General features: G+C 32.5%; 2 protein-coding genes and 1 pseudogene across 2 annotated transcripts; 2 read left to right on the forward strand and 1 right to left on the reverse strand.

The window, feature by feature from the left end:
- Positions 1-410: 410 nt before the first annotated feature.
- LOC108330722 (probable galactinol--sucrose galactosyltransferase 2) lies at positions 411-4,444 on the forward strand. Its single transcript, XM_017565235.2, has 13 exons — positions 411-829; positions 1,186-1,457; positions 1,562-1,652; positions 1,749-1,889; positions 1,995-2,102; positions 2,185-2,304; positions 2,391-2,801; positions 2,893-3,034; positions 3,127-3,194; positions 3,300-3,434; positions 3,534-3,745; positions 3,852-3,940; positions 4,039-4,444. The coding sequence occupies exons 1-13, from the start codon at positions 651-653 to the stop codon at positions 4,318-4,320; spliced, it is 2,250 nt and encodes a 749-aa protein (XP_017420724.1). The 5' UTR covers positions 411-650; the 3' UTR covers positions 4,321-4,444.
- A 3,224-nt stretch (positions 4,445-7,668) lies between these two features.
- LOC108329907 (28 kDa ribonucleoprotein, chloroplastic) lies at positions 7,669-9,996 on the forward strand. The gene is made up of 4 exons (XM_017564288.2): positions 7,669-8,207; positions 8,322-8,423; positions 9,214-9,498; positions 9,703-9,996. Exons 1-4 carry the CDS (start codon positions 7,752-7,754, stop codon positions 9,769-9,771), a joined length of 912 nt encoding a protein of 303 aa, XP_017419777.1. The 5' UTR covers positions 7,669-7,751; the 3' UTR covers positions 9,772-9,996.
- Positions 9,997-18,491: 8,495 nt separating this feature from the next.
- On the reverse strand, positions 18,492-20,984 carry LOC108330661 (protein-L-isoaspartate O-methyltransferase 1-like; annotated as a pseudogene).
- Positions 20,985-23,812: the final 2,828 nt, after the last annotated feature.

The following is a 23,812-nucleotide window of genomic DNA, read 5'->3' on the forward strand; positions in this document are numbered from 1 at the left end:
AACGAGAGAATGAGGAAATATAAGTCGGTCTTTCCAAGGAGTGAGATCAAGAGATAAGTTTTAGGTGCAGGGGTGCAGGTCTTTATAATATGCATACATTGATGCATCGATAGGTGCAGGGGTGCATGTCCTTACAATATTCACATTGGAAAATAATTATAAAGCTTATTTAAAAGATTTCAATGCTCATTTAATCATATTTTTTAATTTCTACGTATAAAAATTTCTCGATTCAATCCACTTTATTATTTAACATAATAAAAATATATTTAGTTTTTGTAGATTAAGCTGACTCATCGTTGACGAGGCAGATTAGACAAAGGCTGAGTTGTTAAGGACCGACCTTGAAATTGCAACTTGTGGTAATTTTCAAGTTTTCGACGTTCGAAAGAAAACAAGATATTTCATTCATAGGAACTTAGCTGTTCCTCTCTGTCAAACATATGATGTCTGAAATGGATAAAATTTCGTACACAGCACCACTCTGCAACTTACCATAAATTGTTGCCAAACCTTACTACTTCAAATTCCAACCTCTTTCATTCAACTCATTCGCATTCTCAAACTTCGTTACTTTCTGCTTCGTATACTTTCTGCTGTTTCTGCTATCTGATCAAGTTATCACTCCTCTTTAACCTCTGTGTGTCAACATGACTGTGACGGCGGCGCCAACTGTGAAGGACGGGTGTCTTACGGTGAGGGGAAAGACCGTTTTGTCCCATGTCCCCGGAAACGTTGTTGTTTCTCCGGTTGGAACAGAGTCCGCGTTCTTGGGTGCAACTTTAACCGTTTCAAGTTCTCGTCATGTTTTTGATCTTGGAATTCTTCAGTGAGTCTCTGCTTTTATTCGCCTTTTTCTTTGCTTGGCTTTCTCACCTTCACCAGAAGTTTCTACATTTGTATTAAACGTCTATGATTATGTTGACGTGTTATACACCTCGTTGAGTGTTACTGATTTTCAATAATTTTATAAACTAGCAAAGTCTAAATTTATCAGAAGAGATTATGTTTGTGTGTATAATTTGTTGGCTTTTTTTTTCTTCTTTTTGGTAATTTTAGTTCTGATTGTTCGTTAATAAGTTCTGATATATTATGATTGTGTATTATTAGTTAATACATGAAAAATCTGCACCAAAGTCTGAGAGTTGTTTACTGAAACTTACTGTGGAAATAAAAAAAATGCAGGGGATATAAGTTGCTATCTTTGTTCAGAGTAAAAATCTGGTGGATGATACCGCGTCTAGGGAGGTCTGCCAGTGATGTTCCAATGGAAACTCAATTGCTGCTCCTGCTAGCAAATGAAGAATCAGCACTTGAGGATGAGCCTTCTTCTGACTGTGAAGAGCCAGCTACGGATAAAAATTGCTACATTCTCTTCTTGCCTGTTTTGGATGGACAGTTTCGCGCAACTTTACAAGGAACTCAATCGAATCAGCTCCAGTTTTGCATTGAAAGTGGTAGTTAATTCAGTTTTCACTATTTCATTTCCTTCCCGTTATTATCATCCTCAGCTCGGATATTTAAAAGTAATGAGTATGACTTTAGATTTTTAATGCTGCAGGAGATGCCAATGTTCAAACTTGCCAATCACTAGAATCAGTATTTGTAAATTCAGGGGACAATCCATTTGAGTTAATCAGGGATTCAATCAAGTATGCTTCTTGTTCTAGAATGTCCTTAGTCTCTATCTGCTCATTTGCTTAGAAAAGAAGTCAGGAAATGTTAATTTTATATTTACCATGACATAGGATATTGGAGAAACACAAAGGGACTTTCTGTCATCTCGAAAACAAGAGGATCCCTGCACATCTTGACTGGTTTGGATGGTGCACTTGGGATGCTTTTTACACTGAAGTGAATCCACAAGGAATAAAAGAGGGCCTTCAGAGGTATACTACATACGTACTACTTTTTTAACTGAGTACACCTATTGATAGATGGCCAGAAAATTTTGGAGATATCGATGACTGAGGATTTTTCCTTTTATCAAACAGTTTCTCAGATGGAGGTTGTTCGCCAAAGTTTATCATCATTGATGATGGATGGCAAGAGATCCTCAATACGTTTCACAAAGAAGGTGAAGCAGTGATCGAGGGAACCCAGTAAGTTCTCTTTTCAGTCGAGGCCGCACGTTTTCTCCTCCATTTTCTTAGTCATTTGTTCACGTCTTTTTTGAACTGTTAGGTTCGCAACTAGACTAGCAGACATCAAAGAAAACAAAAAGTTCATCTATTCAGATTCTGACAATTCTTGCAGCAATCTCCACGATTTTGTTGACTATATCAAACATAATATGAATGTAAAGTAAGCTGTCTGATCCCATAAAGATACCATGCTATGATTACATTGAAACTTAAGAACTGACCATGAATACAATTGTATACCTTTAGATACGTTTACATGTGGCATGCTTTAGCTGGTTATTGGGGAGGTGTACTCCCATCATCAAATACAATGAAGAAATATAATCCAAAGCTTGCATATCCAATTCAGTCACCGGGTGCCACAGGGAACCTTAGAGATATAGCCATGGACAGCCTGGAAAAATATGGAGTGGGAATCATTGACCCAGAAAATCTGTATGACTTTTACAATGACTACCACAGTTACCTTGTCAGCTGTGGTGTGGATGGAGTCAAAGTAGACGTCCAAAATTTGATAGAAACGTTGGGTTCTGGGTACGGTGGTCGTGTTTCATTGACCAAACGGTATCAAGAAGCATTAGAGGAATCTGTAACAAGGAACTTTAAGGATAACAACCTTATTTGCTGCATGTGTCACAACTCGGATTCAATATACAGGTTTGCATCCTATCTAATTAGAGGCAAGTACAATCCAAAATTTTGTTTGAATCCCTTTTCTGACTAGTTATTTTACATTCACAATTTTCAGTTCAAAGAAGAGCGCAGTAGCAAGAGCATCTGAGGATTTCATGCCAAGAGAACCAACATATCAAACCTTACACGTTGCCTCTGTCGCGTTTAACAGCCTTCTTCTGGGAGAGATATTTGTGCCAGACTGGGACATGTTCCATGTAATATTCCTGTCTCATTGCTTGTCCAAATCTTTCATGAATGAACATATTAATGACTCGCTTGATATGATTTATTAATGATTCTATTTCAGAGCAAGCACGAGACAGCGGAGTTCCATGCTGCAGCAAGAGCAATTGGTGGCTGTGCAGTATATGTAAGGTAAGGCATCAAATCATATTAAAGTCTAGCTCCCCCTTCGAAACCAATTTCTTAACCATATAAAAAGTTTGAAAAAAATTACTTATCAAATTTGTTGCACTACAGTGACAAACCTGGCAATCATGATTTTAAAATCCTCAAAAAGCTAGTGCTACCTAATGGATCCGTCTTGAGAGCAAGGTTTGCTGGCCGTCCTACTCGAGATTGTTTATTTGAAGACCCAGTGATGGATGGTAAGAGGTAAGTAACATGTTACTATCTGTCTCTCAAGAATTTTCTGCTTCGCTTTCATTCTTTACTGAGCAGTGAACACGCATATCCCTACTCACTATTTTGCAGTTTGCTGAAAATTTGGAACTTGAATGCACTGACCGGGGTGGTAGGCGTTTTCAATTGCCAAGGAGCAGGAAGCTGGCCACTGAAATCGCTGGAAGCAGAACCTTTTCACATAACCATTTCAGGGAAACTGAGACCCCTTGACGTTGAATTTCTTGAAGAAGTTGCAGGAGAAAATTGGAGTGGAAATTGCATAGTATATGCCTTCAATGCAGGTGAAAACTCCTGCATCAATTAATCACATTTCATTTCCTTTTAGAACCTAACACACATTCATTCCTCTGTAAATATGCCAAAACTAACTACTGTACAATACTTTAGGCTTGCTTTCCATGGTTTCTCTGAGAGGAAAACTTGAAGTGTCCCTGGATACACTTCAATGTGAAATATATACAGTATCTCCAATAAGGGTAAGTACTCAATAGGCCTACTTTGCAACCTACATTTTGTGAAAAACCATCTTTACTAAGTCTCTAATGAGAAAGAGTGTTCATGTGTGTCTAAACAGGTGTTTGGTCATAATGTGCACTTTGCACCAATAGGATTGCTTGACATGTACAATTCGGGAGGAGCAGTAGAGGCCTTGCACTGCAACATGGATGTTGCACAGTGCATAATAAAAGTCAAAGGCAGAGGTGGTGGCCGTTTTGGAGCCTACTCCAACGTTAGACCAAAGCTTTGTGTAGTGGACATGAAGGAGGAGGAGTTTTCCTACAACCCTGAAGATGGATTATTGACGTTTAAGCTTGATGGTGAAGGCAATTCAAGGGATATAGAATTTGTATACTGAGTTGGCTATATAGAGTCACAAAGTAAATGTATTCCTATTCCTCTTCAGAGACATATTTCACTCACCTAAAACTGGAAGTAACCATATACGGAATTTTGTTGTAAGAAAAAAAGGAGTTGCTTAATTTTGGTGTTATACAATTCAAAATAGAGTAAAGGTAATATAACACCTTCACATTCATTTAACACATTTAACAAGGGTAAAATAGTTTTAAAAGAATAAAATTTTGTAGTTTTTTCAAGAAAAATGGTATCATGACATATTTTTACATCTATTTGACAGAGATAAAATGGTTTTAAAAGTGTGAACTTTTGTATTTTTCAAGAGAAGAGAGAATAAAAGATAGTAAAGAATAGTGTCAAATAAATATAAAAAATTTAAGTGTGTGAAACCATCATTTTTCTTTTTTTAAGAAAGTAAAAAGTAAAGATGAATAATGTTAAATGAATTAAAAAATTATGTGTGTCAAAGTATATATATATTTTTTAAATATTAGTGTAAATTGAAATGTTCTCACTCTCTATGTAACATTTGTAGGTTTTTTAACACGAATTGGAAGTTTGTCCATTATTTACTGGACGATTGACTTAAAAATTATACTGCAATAATAAGTTATATGGGAGTCCTAAGTACTTCTAAATTAAAATCGCATAAGTTGTATGGATCCTAAAATGTGAAATCATTATATGTTTTAACGATTTTTTTTCAAATATTTTGAACTAAGTCGTTATAAATGGTAACAATTTTCAGTTTAGAAGATGTTGTCAACACTGATTGGTGACTTTAAATTCCACTAAAGTTGTCGTCTATGATAACTTCAGTTTTAATGAATTTTTTATAGTTATTTTATATATAACCAAATATAAAATAATTTTTTAATACATATTCATGCTTTGAACGTGGCAAAAACTTAAAGAGAAACTAAGAGCTTGAACTTTGCTTTAACACATGAAATCTTACTCAACATTTTGAAAGGTTTCATCATTGGTAAACTTTGAGTTAATTTGTATTTTAAATGATTAAGAAACATAGCTGTCAAGTTGGGTAGCTTTAACATTTCAAATTTAAATGAAAGTTCTAAACAATTCTTAAATACATTTTAATTAAAACCAACAAAGATTAAAGAATGAAAATTTGCTTAAAATACATGTAACACCACAATTACAACTCAAACACTAATTAACTACAATATCAAATCTTCAACACGTCCATAATCAAATCCAAGTGATTGGGAACATGAAATCACCTTAATCAAGCTTACTTCAATCTTTAATCTTCAAATAACTTTAGAAGGTAAATAATTTATTTTTTTTGACTAAGAATATTTTTCTCTACAAATTCCCAACACTCATCATATTACACTTCATTCTAAGCATAAACAACACATTTTAAATGAGACTTGCCTTGCCATTCTTTATTTATATCACTATGTTTACCATGCCTTCTATTGATAAGATTATGTTACCTACAAGTTTGATTCATCACAAGTTTTCATTAATTCATTATTGACTACATTTGTTTGACATAATATTCCATGGAATCTTGGTCAAGCATGGCCATTATTCGTCTTCTAAGATACTACAAATTCACTTTTGTTATTCTTTCTAACTTTTCAATGTGTTTTGTAAAATGTTTCATATTTTTCTAATCGTGTTGAACTTTGAGGTTTTCACGAGATCTAAACATTAGATGTTAAAGACACCTTATTCTATTATTTTTTTTCTTAGATATATAACTTTCTTATTCTTCTTACCTTTCGAATGTGTTGTGCAAAATGTCCAATATTTCTCTAGTTGCGCTAACCTCTTAAAATTTTCACAATATCTACTACACATTGGATGTTATATAAACCTTATTCTATTATTATTATTTTCTTAGATACAACTTTATTTCTTTATTAAAAATAATCCATCCTTCACTATTTTAATAGTTTCATAAAGACCAATAACGACCTATATTCTCACAAGCCACTCATCACAATTCTTCCCATTTAATATCAATAAAAAAAAATGAGATTTGGATGTTATTTGAGAGAGAGTTACTCCCTACACCACCCCACTTTGCTTCCTGCACCACCACATTTTTTATAAATTTCAAAACTATTCTTTATATTTTAAAATATCCTACACCCCTATCTCTTTTTTTATATTCAACAGATGTCAACATCCGTTGAGTTTCTTTTTTTCTTTTTTTTTATAGTTTTTTAATTTATTGTATTTTAAATTAATATATAAATATTATTTAATTTTTTTAAAATTATTACTTAATAATTTATAATTTAATTTAATTTAATTTAATAAAATAATTATTATTAATTTAATTTATGTATTATTATTTAAATAATAATTAAAATATTTTTTATACATATATATTAAAACGGATGTATCACGTTGAATATTTTTTTTTAAGTTTTTAGTTTTTTTATTTTAAATTAATATATAAATATTATTTAATTATTTTAAAATTATTACTTAATTATTTATAAATTAATTTTATTTTATTTAATAAAATAATTATTATTAATTTTAATTTATTTATTATTATTTAAATAATAATTAAAATATTTTTTATACATATATATTAAAACGGATGTGGCGATATCCGTTGAGTTTTTTTTTTTAAGTTTTTAGTTTTTTTATTTTTTTTTATTTTAAATTAATATATAAATATTATTTAATTATTTTAAAATTATTACTTAATTATTTATAAATTAATTTATTTTATTTAATAAAATAATTATTATTAATTTTAATTTATTTATTGTTATTTAAATAATAATTAAAATATTTTTTATACATATATATTAAAACGGATGTGGCGACATCCGTTGAATTTTTTTTTAACTTTTTAGTTTTTTTATTTTTTTTATTTTAAATTAATATATAAATATTATTTAATTATTTTAAAATTATTATGTAATTATTTATAAATTAATTTTATTTTATTTAATAAAATAATTATTATTAATTTTAATTTATTTATTATTATTTAAATAATAATTAAAATATTTTTTATACATATATATATATATAAGAATGTGCCACATCCGTTAGTTGAATTTTTTTTTTTTAAGTAAACGGATGTCAACATCGTTGAAGGTGAAACGGATGTTGACATCCATTTTATAGAAGGACAAATTAGGCATGAAGTGGTGCAGGGAGCGATTGGTGGTGGTGGAGGAGCAACTCTCTGTATTTGAGAAAGTCATACTTACTAATAAAAGTCCCATAGTTATTGGATAGAGATAGTAATACTCTCCCACTTGGGCGGCCCATATGAAAAAAAAGCCCACATGTGTTATACTTGTGAGGTTTCGGCTTGTGTATGATATTTTAAAAGCATAACCCTTCCCCTGTTTTTCTTATCCTCAGACGCTCTTGTTGTTTTTGTTGTTCTTCTTCTCTTGTTCCAACCCCTTCACCGTTTCTTACATGTCTATCACTGCCACTGCGTTCAAGTCTCTCACCATGGCCGATTCGTGCCTCCTCTCTTCTCCCTCATCCCTCTTTCACAACATAACCAAATCCCACGTTTTCTCACCTCCTTCCAAACCCCTTACACTCCAATTCTCATGCCTCAATTCCTCCCCCTCGCTCTCTCTCTCCCTCGCTGCACGAACCCACCGTTACCCCGTCCTTACCCACGTCGCCCAAACTTCTGATTGGGCCCAGCAAGAAGACAACGCCGCCACCTTACAGGACCAAGAGGAAGAACAAGAAGGGGGTGGCCTCCTCGATTGGGAGGTCGCGGGCGAAGGCGTGGAAGATGAGGGTTTCGTGGAACCACCGGAAGAGGCCAAGCTCTTCGTCGGGAACTTGCCTTACGACGTTGATAGTCAGAAATTGGCCATGCTATTCGAACAAGCCGGAGTCGTCGAAATCGCCGAGGTTCGAAAGAGAGAGGCTTGTTACCCTCGCAATTTTCAATATCGGTTTTTGTTAATGTTATTTAGGGTTTAAGAGTGCAATGAACGTGTGGTTACCATTTCTTTGTGATTTTAGGTGATTTATGCCAGGGACACTGACCGGAGTCGTGGATTTGGATTTGTGACGATGAGTACTGTTGAAGAAGCTGAGAAAGCTGTGGAGAAATTCAATAGCTATGTAAGTTCGTATCACTTGTTTTTTATTCTGTTGTTAAATGAGGCAGCTTGGAATTGAAAAGTTTGGTTTGATTTTCTGTTGAGTACTTCGCGTTCAATGCTTGTTTATTTTATATGTGGTTGTTGACTAACCAGTGAGGAAAGGGTCTTGCTATGTATTGACTCCTTTTTGTTTTTATCTCTTGTGAACTCTTTTGTTGTTGTGATATAAGTGTTGCAATGGTGTAAGTGTATTGGAATAATGGAGAAAAAAAGAATGGCTGGTGTTACCTGGCTGTGTGGACGATTTGAATTAAACCCATATGCATTATATTATGTGTGATTATTGTAGCATTCCATGCACCCCCATTGCTAAAGAGCAACAATATGATTATGATCAATTTAAAGTGTCTGTTTCCTCTATGCGTCACAAATCTTCTTTTGTGGCTGCCCAACTTGTGTCATAAAGATGAGGTGGCTTGTGCCTGTGTCATTTTAATTCGTTATAAATATATATGGTTACATCTTGAAGTTCGGACTCCCATTCAACTATTTGTAGTATTTTTGTTTGTTAGCCAATGACTCTTCCCTGAATCAAATGCAACAGAACCTTTCTAAGTTTGCTCTTGTCACATCTCTTGCTGCTATGAAAGCTTTGTTGCTTTGTGCGAATAAGTTTTTCTAAGTGATCCTTCTGACAAGTCAAAATGTATCACCCACAGGAAAAAGAATGAGGATATTGTCATTGATGTTTATTTCTAAATAATTTTGGTATGTTGTTCTTTGAATCTTATTCATATTATCTTTGACAGGATTATGATGGAAGACTGTTGACTGTTAATAAGGCTTCTCCGAGAGGAGCTCAACCTGAACGCCGACCTCGTCGTAACTTTGAGCCTGCCTTTTCTGTCTATGTTGGTAATTTGCCGTGGGATGTTGATGGTACCAGGTTGGAGCAAGTTTTCAGCGAGCATGGTAAGGTTTTGAGCGCTAGGGTAGTCTATGACAGGGAGAGTGGTCGTTCACGTGGCTTTGGCTTTGTCACAATGTCGGATGAGTCAGAAATGAATGATGCTGTTACTGCTCTTGATGGTCAGGTATTGCTCAAGTTCTTTGTTAAATTATCAATGGTTTCATGCATTGGTAATTAAATATGCGGAAAGCTGAACGGTACAGGATTGTAATGGGCTATGTTCACTAGTGTGTGTGGTTTGAGGGCAGGGTGAAACAATATAGTAAATTGGCTACTTTTATAGTTTGTTTTTGGATGATTTTCTGACATGGTGGTTTTGTAATTTCAGACTTTGGACGGAAGGACAATTAGGGTGAATGTTGCTGAGGACAGACCCCCCAGGCGTAGCTCCTTTTGAGTGGTACCCCACGTAGTTCCCCATTTCAGCTGCTGGAGTTCTCTTGCATTTTTTTTAATGGCTGAGGATATAGTGACAATTTTCTTTGAAGGAAATTCCCCTTCGGGCGCCAGTTTCAGATTAGATTTATTTGGTTTGATATTATGAATGTGATGTCCAGATGAAAAGGAAGTTGTAATCCTAACTTCTAAGATCTTGGAAAAAATGTATACTATGTTGCGTTTTTGTCTGGGGCTAATATGTTAATTTATGAAATGAGAAAACGGGAAGAGGGGAGTTCTGTGGGGACTATCGTAGAAATGCTTTGTTCGTTTTAACTAAATATTCAAACTGAACAAAAAGCATATTATTTCCAGTCACCGACACGATTCAGTTCACCCAGCTTATAATAATTTACGTTTGGGTGAATCGGATGCGGGTGATGATTTTTTGACTTTAATCATTGATGTGGTTCCTGGTAAGTTTCAGAACGGTTTCGTTGTTCTTTTCTAATTGATTTCTTTTTCTTATAAATGAAAAACCATCTGCAGTATTTCAAAGTAATGGAAGAGTGGTTTTCTTAAAGATTGTGCTGGTACTCCAGAAAAAAATATATCAATTGTGATTTTTTTTTTAAACAAATCCATTTAAAAGAAATGATGTAATAAAGTTATTTCCACTGTAATTCTCAAACTGGACCTATTTGATTATTATACGTTGAGAATTTGGCTATTCTTAATGTAAAACAGACTTTACTTGCTTTTTCTAATTTTCAAAATAAAAAAAAATTGAAAAATCAGGCAAGAATCTGATTTTTGGAAAACTGAATTTTGGCCTATTTTCTGCCACGAGGGTGAGTACTTTGAGAATTATGTTCTTATCTACTTTGGTGGCATATAGATTTAGAATTTGATTTTTGTGGACCGAATTCCTACGTGAGAAGTACATGAGTTTATTTTGAAAATTAAATTGGGATGAGTTTATTTGAGGGTTTTTTTAAAATAGATATATTTTTGAGAAAAAAAATTGTTCGATTATTCCTAAAAAGAATTAAGTTACTATGTAAGCCTGAATTCAATAAGGATTGTTAATGTAAGTTTTTGCATCACAAAATAATCATTGACTTCTTTGAAATAATTATAAAAGTTAATACATTTATTCTATATCACAGTTTTTCAGTAAAAATAAAAAATTTATATTACAATTTGGTCAATGAAAGCCAAAGATGATCCGTATATACAAAATATTATACAGCATTATATCTTCGATTTTTCGTTCTAAAAGATTGTTACTGAAGTTTAGTTCATTGGATTTGAAAATGAGTATTTGAGTGAACAGTATGATAGTCTATATTTTAAATTATTTTTCATTTATGATGATTTTCAAATAGAAATTCACTTTTTAAAAATCAATTAGTACGTTTAATATGTTGTGAATTTTGTGGCTTATATTGAAAAATATCGGTTTTGATTGTAGTGGATGAACTTTGCTTCTTGATGAACATTGTCTTTGTGGTTAATTCTTTATCATAAGACTCGGGAAAATGTTTCTCTTTAAATGGTTTTGGTCAAAACTGTAAAGAGTAGAGTCGTCCGCAAGTCTTGGATCTTTGACCGCTCCTAATATGTTTCTAACTCTATAAAGTACTTCGATCATTCTAATAAACATACAAAAAGAAAAAGAAGTTTTCTCTTATCTTTTCAAAGAAATATTATTTCATGAGGTTCTCCTCTTGGTTCTTCTTTCTTCTCTTATCCTCTTTATCTTATGCTTTACTCTTATCCAAAAAGAGATTTCTTGCTAGTTCTATATCTTCAAAAATTTTCAAGAAGTTTTTGTTGTATCCTAGTAGACTTGCACAACACACTGCATATAAGTTCTTAACGACAATGGATCTACATGTCTCGAAAAAATTTTGTTGGTGATTATTGTCAGCAGTTTTACAACAATTTTAATGACTTATGACTGACATCAACAACCCAATCCCAAAGAATCAAAACATTGTTTCCGAAATGCAAACAGTCTTCACTAAACCATTCCTGAATGTGTCAAAAATTGAGATATTCTCTAGTCAGAACTTTTGGCGTTAACAAAAATGTGTGTCTACCCTTTTAGACATGTACAAAGTTGTTACTGCCCTTTTATCTCCAAAACCTGACTCCAGTCCCCTTTCAAATTCAAAACATGTTGAAGATTGGATTCATGCAAACAAGGTATGTCGACGTACTTTACTTAGTACACTTTCTAATGATTGGTTCGATGTGTATTGTTCTTATAAGAAAGCAAAAGACATTTGAAATTTGTTGATTCTCAAGTACACTGCTGAATATGTTGTTAGACAAAGGTTCATCATTGAAAACTACCACTTTTGGGAAATGAATGAAGATAAGGATATAAACTCTCAAATGAATAATACCACAAGTTGCTTGAAGATATCAAAACAGAGAATGTCCTTCTACTTGATGAATTTGTTTCAGAACTTCTAATCGAGAAATTGCCCCATCTTGAATTGATTACAAACAATAGTTAAAACATAAACATAAGCAGATGTCACTTCCAAAGCTCATCACACACATAATTATTGAAGATACCAACAGAAAAGAGTGTGTTATTGCAAGGGCCAAAACTTCGTCTGCAAAAGCAAATACGTTAGAAGACAAACATGCTCCAAAATGGTACGAACACAAACATGATCACAAGAAATTTTTTTTTTTGAAAATCTCGTCCGAACAAATCTAACCCCACTTTTAAGAAGAAAGGAAATTTCTTTGTTTATGGAAAGTCAAGCCATCATGCACCACATTACACGTGCAAAGCAAGAAAACACAATCCACCTTGGGCAAATATAGTTCAAGGAGATGATATTATTGTTGCGGTCGTTTCACAAGTAAATTTGATGACCAATGTGAGTAAGTGGATGGTAGACTCTGTACTACCAGACATATTTGTGCAAATAGAAGTGCATTTACCTCCTATTCCAATGTAGGGGATGGAGAAGAACACGTAACACTTAGTGATTCCATGACAACTTCTGTTATGGAAAAAGGGAAAGTTCTTATCAAGCTCACATCTGGAAAGACTTTGGCCTTGAGTGATGTGCTACACGTACCATCAATCAAAGTTAATTTAATCTTTGTAGCTCTACCAGGAAAAGTGAGAGTTAAAGTGTCATTCGAGTTTAACAAGATTGTAATGGCAAAAAATAATGTTTTTGTGGGAATGAATATTGTGATCAAAGTCTCTTTATACTGAATATTTCTGAAATATTAATGAATATTGTTCTTCTGCTTATATTATTGATTCATATGACATGTAGCATGCTAGATCAGAACATGTGAATTCCTCATATGTTATGAATTTACAACAATTATGATTAATTAATATGCATGATAAACAAAATAGTAAATGTGACAATGTGTAAAATCTAAAATAACAAAGAATGTTATTCCATAGATTTTTGAACTGAACTCATACAGATCTAGCTGATTTAAAACAAACCATGTCTAAAGACGATAAAAATTATTTTGTAACCTTTACAGATGATTATTTTAGATATAGAAAAGTGTACTTAATCAAACATAAAGATGAAGCCTTTGATGAAATATACAAGAACAAAACTAAATGAGGGGACATGGGGGGTTGGGGTGAGGGTTGAATGGTGTTTTTCAAATTCTTTTCACAAAGCAACATCTAATAATTTATAAGGATAATGTGCATAAGTTGCAAAATGTTTAGATGTTGGTTTTTAATGAGATAAATGAATGGAAAGCGTTTTGGATAGCAAAGCAATAAACCACAAATTTTTATACTAGTTCATTCAACACGAGTTACGTCCAGTTCTCCCTTAAGAGGTTCCACTAATATATATGCAAGCGTTACAAAAGATGGTATCTTGGAATTTTTGGATAATCCTCTTACAAGGTCATGGCATTGCCGTTTGAAGATTAATCTCATACTTGCATGTCCACATTTAATATGCCATGAGATTGCATTGCCTTTTATTGACATAAGGCATGAGACACTTTAAGCATGTAGTTCATTAATATGTATCATGTATAAGTTTCCTTCTCTATTTATAGTAAATACTAGTAGACCCTGATTGTTTAGGACTTTACATTGACATTTTTCAAATGTAACATTATATTTGTTGTCATACAATTGACTTATGCTAAGAAGATTATGTTTTAGGCCATCTACTAATAAAATATTATCAATATAAGGGGAAATGTTTATACCTATTATTTTGCCTGTTGATTTCCACCGAATGTGACTGTTCCTTCCTTCTATCTCCTAGGGTCTTAGAACATAGACTTTTTATCTGTCATGTATCACGAGCATGCACTATCTAGGTACCATGATTGAGGTCTCTTTGCAGTCATCAAGCAAATATGCAAGAGAGATTATTTTTCCTTTAGGTACCCATATTTCTTTGGGTCTTGCTTTGTTAGTTTGATTCATTTTTATGTTTTCAAAAGCTAGAGCATTGATGTAGCTTTCCTTTTTAGTTTGAACAAAATAATCAGTTTTAACATTGAATGTACTATAAGAGTTATTGTCATTAAACCTTAAACCACATTTGTCAAACGGATATCTACATCCTCTTACTAAAAGCCCTAAGCAATCATTTTCTTCAAATGTTCTATTCAACACTTTGTGAAAAGTCTCATTTTCTTGTTTAAGGAGTTCGATACACCTAACATTTCTAGCAATTGTTGTATTCTCCACAAGCTTTTAATTTTTTGAAAGAAGTTTTTCATTTTCTCTTTTCAAAACAATTAGTCGTCATTCTAGGTTGCTACTTTCCTTTTTCAAATTCTTTATACCATCATTAGATAAAGTTAGTTTACTTTTTAAAACTTCATTTTGTTTTCTATTTTGTTTTCTTTTAAGGTAAAAAGCTTCTGACAGTTTGAAGGAATTTGAGAATAACACATGATAAGCTTCAATAACACATGTGTAAGTCAGTAAAATATACCTTATCATCATAGTCGTCTAACGAACATTCTTCATCATCTGCCATTAGGCATATTGGCTTCCTCTTCTTCTTCTTCTTCAGATTTCGAGAAGTCTAGATCCTCCCAGGTACTCATCAGCGCTTTTGTCTTTCCTTGTTTATAAACACTAGGTTTTCCTTTTATCTTCTAAGATTAGGACACTCAGATCTGAAGTGACCTGGTTTCTTACATTCATAACACTCGATGGGACTTTCTTTCCGTTGATCATTTATAGAAGTTAATCCAGGACGTTTTCCTTTCTTCCATCTCCACATTGAGTAGATCTTCTTGGAGATGAACGATAATTCATCTTCTTCTCCTTCTTCCATGGAATCTTCTTCGCTGGTTGATTCTTTTAAAGGTTCTTATGCATTTATGGGAGTCCTTTTGACAAATTTCTAAGCCTTCAACGTTATGTTTTTCTCCTTATTTATGATTCCATCTTGTTGAAGCTCCTGCTCATATACCTTAGGATTCCAACAAGTACCTCTAAGCTCATCCCATCAAATTTTTTTGAGGTTCTAGTGAGTTGTAGTCTCCATTTTCTAGGAAGACTGTGAAAATTTTTGTCAATGTTATCAAAATTATCAAAAGTCTTACCCAACGATCTTAACTCATTTAAGATCACTTGAAATTGGATGAACATGGCTTGGATGTTTTCATTGTACTCATGTGTTAGCAAGCTCAACTTATTTCTTTTAACTTCATTTGAGCCTTCATATATGATAACCAGAGTATCCCACATCTTCTTTACTCCTTGAATGCATGTACTTTCTTGTATTCTTCTTGAGACAAAACACACATTAGCGAGTTTCGAGCTTTGGAGTTAAGTAAATACCTGCGGTTTTGATCATCAAACCACAAGCTTTTCTGCAAGGGATATCCCTTATTATCAAGAGGTATATAGTTACCATTTTCAACTACATCCCACATGTTGATGTGGTAGGATTCAAAGAACGCAATCATTCTTTACTTCCAATAGTCAAACTTTTCCCCCTTGAACAGAGGAGACCTGTTGACAACATATCCTTCATTTTCCATTGCCAATTAGGATTGTTTCCTTAAGTTGTTGTTAAGAACTCACCCTTGAGGTAAGCTCTAATGTCAACTGAAATATACAATGGTATTTGAAAATTCTTTTCATAAAGCAACATCTTATATTGCAAAATGTTTCAACACTAGGTTTTAATGAATTAAGTGAATGGAAAATAAAGGAGAATCTATCTCTCAGCCTCATTATGCCCAAACAAGTGGGATCTTACTACATTTGATGAGTTTTTCTAAACCTGGTATTTCTTATCCAGTAGATAAACTGAGTAGGTACACTCAATGTCCAAATCAGGAACACTAGGATGCACTTATAAGGCTTATGAGATACTTAAGAGGTTCAATGAATTATTCCATTCAATATAGTGGATTTCTCGTTGTACTAGAAGGGTACAATAATTCTGACTAGATTTCTGATATAGATAAGACAAAATCCACTAGTGATTATGTATTCACACTAGAGGGTGGTGCAATTTCTTGGAGATTAGTAAGACAAAATATTATTGCAAGATAAACAATAGAATATGAGTTTGTTACTCTTGAGATGATTGATAGGCTGAGTGGATGAAAAACTTTTTAGCAAACATTTCACTAGGAATGAATGAAATGAACCCCATTGGTGTCATTACATTGTGATTGTCAATCGAAAATAGCTATAACTAAAAACAAGAATTATAATGGAAAGAACAAACATATACAATTGAGACACAATTTAGTGAAGTAGTTGCTAAAGAGTGGAACTATTTTCATTATGTGAAGTCAGAATGAAATTTATCAAATCCTCTACTAAACCCTTAGGAAGAAATATGATCTTACAAGATTGAGGGGAAGGAGATATAAGTCACTTGCAAACAAACAAGTGATGATAACCTAACCTTTGTTATTAGAGATCCCATGAATAAGGTTCATGTGAGTAAAAACAAGTCACTTATTAGTTTTGATAATACTAACTTGATTTTTAAATCAAATATGTTCCTATGGTGTGTGTGAAAGTGCTAGAGACTACATTCTTGAGAAGTTAAACTTTGTAATTAAAATTCTATGTGGTGGAAGAATTTTAGTTTAAATTGTTTTTAATGATTTTCATATCCCTTATGGGTAATGTATGATCTGTAGCAAATACTTAATGACATAACCTATATGAGTGTCAAATGAGGCCGCTTGTATGAAATCTTGGCATGATCTCCAGAGCACTCATGAATACCAGGCACGTGTATGGCCTAAACAACACAACACAACACAACGATAACAGTAAGGATTGTAAGGGTGTATATTGTGATTGATAAACCTCTTATACATGTTAAGTGTCCTTGGTTCATATAGTTTGCAATACCAACTACACTATGTGTTAAGTTTCTCAAACTTGGATCGGTTCATATAACTTACTATACCAACTATGATGCATTATATCTCAGAAAACCGAGGATAATTCTTTTCTTTCTCTTTCTTACAATCTTTCTTTATCGTCTTTTGCAATATGTAGGGATTGTTGTAAATTTTTTTTGCTTATATTGCAAAAATTGCTTTCGATTTTAGCAGATGAATGCTGCTTCTTGATGAATGTTGCCTTTCGTGCTCAATTTTTCATTACAAGGCTCGGATAGAGGTTTCTCTTTGAACAATTTTGGTCAAAATCGTAAGGAGTGAAGTCGTCCATAAATCTTGAACCTTGGATCGTTTTTCATATATTTCTAACTATAGATAAAACACCTCAATCATTCCACTAAACATACAAAAAGAAAAGAAACTCTCTTCTCCTTTTAAAGAAATATTATTCCACTAGCTTTCCCTCTCAGTTTTTCTTTCTTCTCTTATTCTCGTTATCCTAGGCTTCACTCTTCTCTAAAAAGAGATTTCTTGCTACTTCTGGATCCGCAAAATCTTTTTCAAATTTTTTTTATTATATTATGAAGAACTTGTGCAACAAACTACATATAAGTCTTTAAGGATAATGAATCTACACATCTCAAGAAATCTACATAACTCAAGAAATTTTTATTCATAATTTTGTTAGAATTCTTACCATAATAGTGAGTATAATGGACAATGAAGTCTACAAAAAACAAAGTGATTTAATGAATCTAAGTAAAACCTTTAATTAAGTACCTCATCTCATGTGATGTTTAATGTTAAAATTGAGTCAATTCTTTTAAGTTAGGCTTTCCTAAAATATGCACTAAGTGATTTAATGAGTCAAGTGGAACTTTTAATTAAGTACCTCATCAGAGGTTTAACGTTGAAATTGAGTCAATTTTTTTATTTAAGTTAGACTTTCTTAAAATATGCACTAAGTAAAAGATAAGTTGATTTAATTGATCGTAGTTAATAAAATCCGTTAAATTAAATCAATGATAAATATATTGTAATTGTTTTTCTCTGCTCTTCTTTTTTATTGCAGAAAATTTGAATCCTGCTCTATTGGATATAGTTTGTATAATCTAGTAATTATAAATTCAGAGTCTACTATAACTTCTTATTTCTCAAACGAATTTTCAAACGTTTATTCGTTCATAGGCAAAATGAACCCCAATCTGTTTTGTTTTCACGAGCTGGTGAAATAGAGTCGTTCTTCATGCCGCCGGGAGAATAGAAAAAGTTCCTGTCAAACATATTTAATAATTAATCACTCAAAAAAAAGTAAAAAACCTACTTAATATAAAAATTATTATTAATGCACGTCATGAATATGAATTAATCGAGTAAGCAGAATACGAAACTTTATACTATACAAATTATACCCGCATAAGGGTGCATGTTCCAAGGACTGATATCTGTAACTGTAAGCCTTACAAGATTCAGGAAACTTTTAACTGTACAAATTCTAACAGTATGTGTTCATCCAAGATCCCAACACTGACATCTGAAATATTAGTATTCAGTATTTTGGCTCCATTTTAGTAAGTTCGCAGTTGAGCTTCTCGACTAGTGAGGGGAACGTAACGAACAGATGTCTCAGTCCGGACACTGATAGAACCATCAGAATTCTTATCCACCACCTTTAAATCTTGAAATATGTTTCCAACAGGAATCACCATTCTACCTCCAGCCTTCAGCTGGTCAATGAGTGGTTGGGGAATTTCTGGTGCTGCTGCTCCAACGTGAATGGCATCATAAGGTGCAAACTCTAGCCAACCTTCCCTCCCATCTGTCAACACGACAGTTATCAATCCTCCAATCCATAATCCCAAGTACATGTTTATTTAACTGGTCAAGAAATAATCAGGCAATTGTAGTAGATCCATAAGATTCCATTGTCACGCATACAATGTCACACGGATGTTTCAGATAACAATAGCAAGAACAATGCTTTTGGATCAACTCCCCTTTAATCGACTTAATAACATCAAAGAAATTGCAAATCCTAGAGAAACAGGTTATGTTTTCACCATTTGACAGAATTAATCGTATTCAAACTATGGCATTATGTCTCTAAACTCTATGGTTGAAACAAAGATTGCATTAAATTATTGTATTAAAATGAAAAGATACAGTATTTCAGATTCAATTGAAACAGAACTTAAAAAATCATACCACCAGCATGGATAGAAAGGGATCCATCAGTCAATTGTGTGGCAGCAGCACTTTTCTGAATATTCTCAATTGAAGAAGAAACCAATTCAGGAATATGCTCTACACCAACAGCACGGCCTTGGGGTCCAACCATCAAGGCAAAGCACGCCGTCAGATACCCCGTTCCTGAAAACAAGTTAAATTTGGAATTGTGAACACCAACTAAAGTTAAAAATGTTAACAGCCAAAAAGACTGATAAACAGAAGAGTTGATTTATGTAGCCGGACGTCATAGATCCACCTAGAATTGGGAATATGTAAATCAATAGGGAGAACCTAATTCTAAATGCCTTTCAATAAACACTGTCACAGTTCTACATCTTCACACTATCTTTCTCCTGCTATGCCTGTAGAACCCCTTCAAGGAAGTAGGGTGTGGTGGAGCTTAGAAAGTACGCTTCATCCGCGTTTCATGCAATCCATCCATTGCTCAAGCAATAATATCCACTCTTTTCAATTGACCATTACTACATTATAAACAACTTGCACAACATGTTATACCGTTTATTTTAATAATCAGACTCATTAACACGAGCCAATTTCACACGTTTTTACCTAGGGAAGTTTATGCCTCATTAACACGAGACAGTACTTCGCACTTTACCTGGGGAAGTATATCCCTCAACAACAGCAAATCAAACACACAAATAGTTATGGGATACCAAGAAAAATTCCATTCACTAACTAGCAAGCAACTCCAACTTCTTTTGAACGTGTTCGAATAAAATTATTCAAGTAACTAATTTTCTAATTTGATTATAATATATTCATGGAGCATATACCAGAGCCAACGTCCAAAGCACGCATCCCAGGCTGCAACTTATCCTCAAGCAACTGAAGACACATGGCATGCATATGCGGGGCAGATATAGTGGCATTGTATCCTATGGCCATGGGACTGTCATCATAAGGCTCAGCTCCATCAGGTACAAACAACGCTCTGTCAACTTTCTCCATTACTTCAGCCACTTTACTTGATGTGATCACTCCACATCGCTGCAACCTCTCCACCATCGCTTTGATCTTACTCGTGCCACTCACAGGGTAAAATCGCTGCAATTCAACACAAAAAATTGGATTAAAAAATTTTCAGTCAAAAAACGAGAGAACATGATCAAGGAACACAAGTAACAATACCATTTGGTTATCTATCATTTCTCTTTTCTTTCTCCTCTTGGTAAGAGGCCACTAAGAAAAGACAAAGACCAAATTAAAAACTAGAAACCCAAACAGACAAAAGAAAATTGACGTTGACACACTCGCCATTTCTGAATTTTGAGAACTGTATTTCTGCAGTTTATTGCTAAATTAAAAGAATACTCGGCCTGCTTTCGCTTGGAACAAGAGAATTGCGAAAAGGAAAGAGAACGCGTGGTTTGAATAAACTATTATCACCTTCATCCTAAGGAAGAGTGTGTTCCCCGTGAAGAAATTAGGGTTTTGGAACAAAAGATTGGTGATGGCGGAGAAGCTGGAAGAGTGCGGTGGAATACAACGGTGGTTGGAGAGAGTGCGTTTTGTTGCATAAGCAGCATAATAGTTGCAACCATAAGCCAACGGTGAGAAAGGGTAGTAGTGGAAGTGCACGCTCATTTTCTTCTTTTCTCGCTCTTTCTTTTCACGCTTTTCCCTCCACGGGCTATCGTCATATATTACCCACACGTGTCAGCCCATTCCTCGGGCCCGGCCCACACGTGAACAACTATAATGGTTTGCGTTTCTTGTACATTCTGGATCCCTTGCGGTTATGTTGGTCCCTCACAGTAACATCACGTCTCCTATATTCTATAAATTTTAACAAAATGTTAAATAAACTTTAACTAATTCTATTAATTTAAAATATTCTTAAATACAAATCTGAGCATCATATTTATGCATAATCTTAGTTTTACGTGTATTATTTATATAAATAAAAAATATGCTAGCATTTTGTTGAAGTAGTTTAAGGTTTTAATTAATTTAATATTGTTGAATTTTTCTTATGCAGTGAAATATAAGTTCATTTCATTGGGATGGTAAATTACTAGTTATAACATTTTAGCATAATAATTTCAAAATAAATTTAGATTTTATTGGTTTTTGTATATGATAAAATCATTCCTTTTTTTAACTGAGTAGTGAATCAAGAAAAACAATGGTTATAAAGGATTTGACCAAAACCATCTATTTTTTAAAAAAAAGTTGAGGATGGAAGAATTAAAAAAAGTTATATTTTAAACTTGTCACTATCATTTTGATCTCTAAAATTTTCAATTTATTATACCATCAATCATATATTTTAAAATTAAGGAATTATGTATCATGTTTAAAATATTTTAATGTTGTTTACTATTTCACCATTTAATTTAATTTAATTTAAATTTAATTTTATTCTTATAACTTTTTGAATTTACAATTTTAAATTTTACAAAAATTTAATTATATATTTAGTACTCCAATTTGTACTTGATAAATTTTTAATATATTGTTGATTTATCGTAAAATTTATTAACATGTTCATAAAAATTATGTATATGAATATAGATATTTATAGATAAAATTTATACTGAATATTAAATAAATATGGTGAATAGATACATGTGAGTAATATGAATATTTAATCATATTTATTGATAAGATGAGTACGATATTACGTATCTGACGTGCTGCATCCGCCAATAATTATTGTTGAATTTTATTTTAAATATTTTTAATAAAATAATATTAATCGTCAAAAACCATTTAAAATTTAATTTCATATATTTTTTATTTTTTTATTTAAAAATGTTATAAGTAATTATTGAATAAAAGGTTAATTATTTAAATTTATATTTTGACAGAAGTTATTTAAATTTATTTTTTTGGAAAAACTAAATTTATTTATATTAATACTTTATCAAATAATTTACTTTAATTGTATTTAAAAATTATTATTTTTATTTAATTTTATATGTAAAAAAATTATTTTAAATAATTTTATTTAAAATTTAAAGGTATCTGTAGAAAAAATATGTAGATATCTTTTTTTACATGTACTGATAAATAATAAAATAAACTTTTTCAAATGAAACGGATATCCCATCTTATTGTTTCCATTCGTAATCAGATAAAGGTCAGCGTAATTCAAACAATGCATAATTTCGATAAACTAATGAGTACCCTTTACTCAATTTTATTATATGCAGTATAGCTCATCACTTTAATCATTAAAAATTGTTATAAAACTATAATAAAATCTCAATATAGTTTTTACATAATATTTTTATTTTATCACCTCCATTTTTTCTAATTTAAAGTTAACCTAACAAATTTGTGATAAAACATCCCTAACGATAATATAATTATCGTTAACCTAACCAAAATTTACACAACTAATTGAGAGAACGTATATTTCTTTTTTCTATGGATTGTTCTTACAACTGGTAAACAAGAGATGCTTAACTATTATGTCAATCCAACGCGTGTTAATTAAAATAACATTTGTTTTAAACTCGTTAGTTTTTTTTGTAAGCAAAACTTTAATTTTCAATTAAATGAAAACAACACACAGTATCTTGAATTTTCATGATACTCACAATTCCCACAATATATAGTAAAAGAGAACTAACCTGGATCCATTGTGCACTTCTTCCTGTCTCTTCCTGTTAAATGTTCTCTCTCCTCTTACTCCTCCTTAATGCCTTCTGGATGATATAGAAGTTGTAGGATGGTTTTCTCTGTCAGTTTCTCTTCTTTTCTGAGAACGTTACGTTCTCTATATCTCTTCAGAAACTTAATGTGTCAACAGAACTAAAACTCTTTCCTCTTTTATGATATTTTAATTAACTTTAATAAAATACCAAAATGCTCTTTTAGAGTGAGAAGAGAGGGATTAACTTTAATAACTCTAAAATAATCCCAATAACTTTAATACCTTATATTCTAATAATCATCACATTAGAATCCTTACATCAAAGTTATACTTTAAATTACATGAACCAATGTAAATTATTAATATAATTTAACATTCTCCCACTTGGTTCATGTGATGACTTGAAGATCTAAAATAAACTTTAAGTGCGCACCATTCATTAGAATTATCAAGTCATCATCCTTATATGAATTGAAATAATCGGATCATAGCGGGCAAAAGTCATGATCGACAAGATTCCTTCCATGTATCACATAATCAAAACAACTCAACATAACTTTAATCAATCTTATAACTTTCATGTCTCTAAAGGAGACCTATCATGTCACCACAATCAATAATACATGTATATAATTTAATGTGGATAACAATAGAATAAAGAGAAACATAACTTTAATTGAATTCACAAGTGTCATAACAATACAAGCATATAACTATACATATCCATAAAGATAGATAACATCATAATGTTAATATTGACTTATCCATAATGCCCATACTTTCAACATGGCCAATAAAAGTTTTGGGCGGTAGTCCTTTAGTTAACGGATCTGCTATCATC

The sequence above is a fragment of the Vigna angularis genome, chromosome 4 (genome assembly GCF_016808095.1).
Source record: "Vigna angularis cultivar LongXiaoDou No.4 chromosome 4, ASM1680809v1, whole genome shotgun sequence".
In the NCBI taxonomy this organism is placed as follows: Eukaryota; Viridiplantae; Streptophyta; class Magnoliopsida; order Fabales; family Fabaceae; genus Vigna; species Vigna angularis.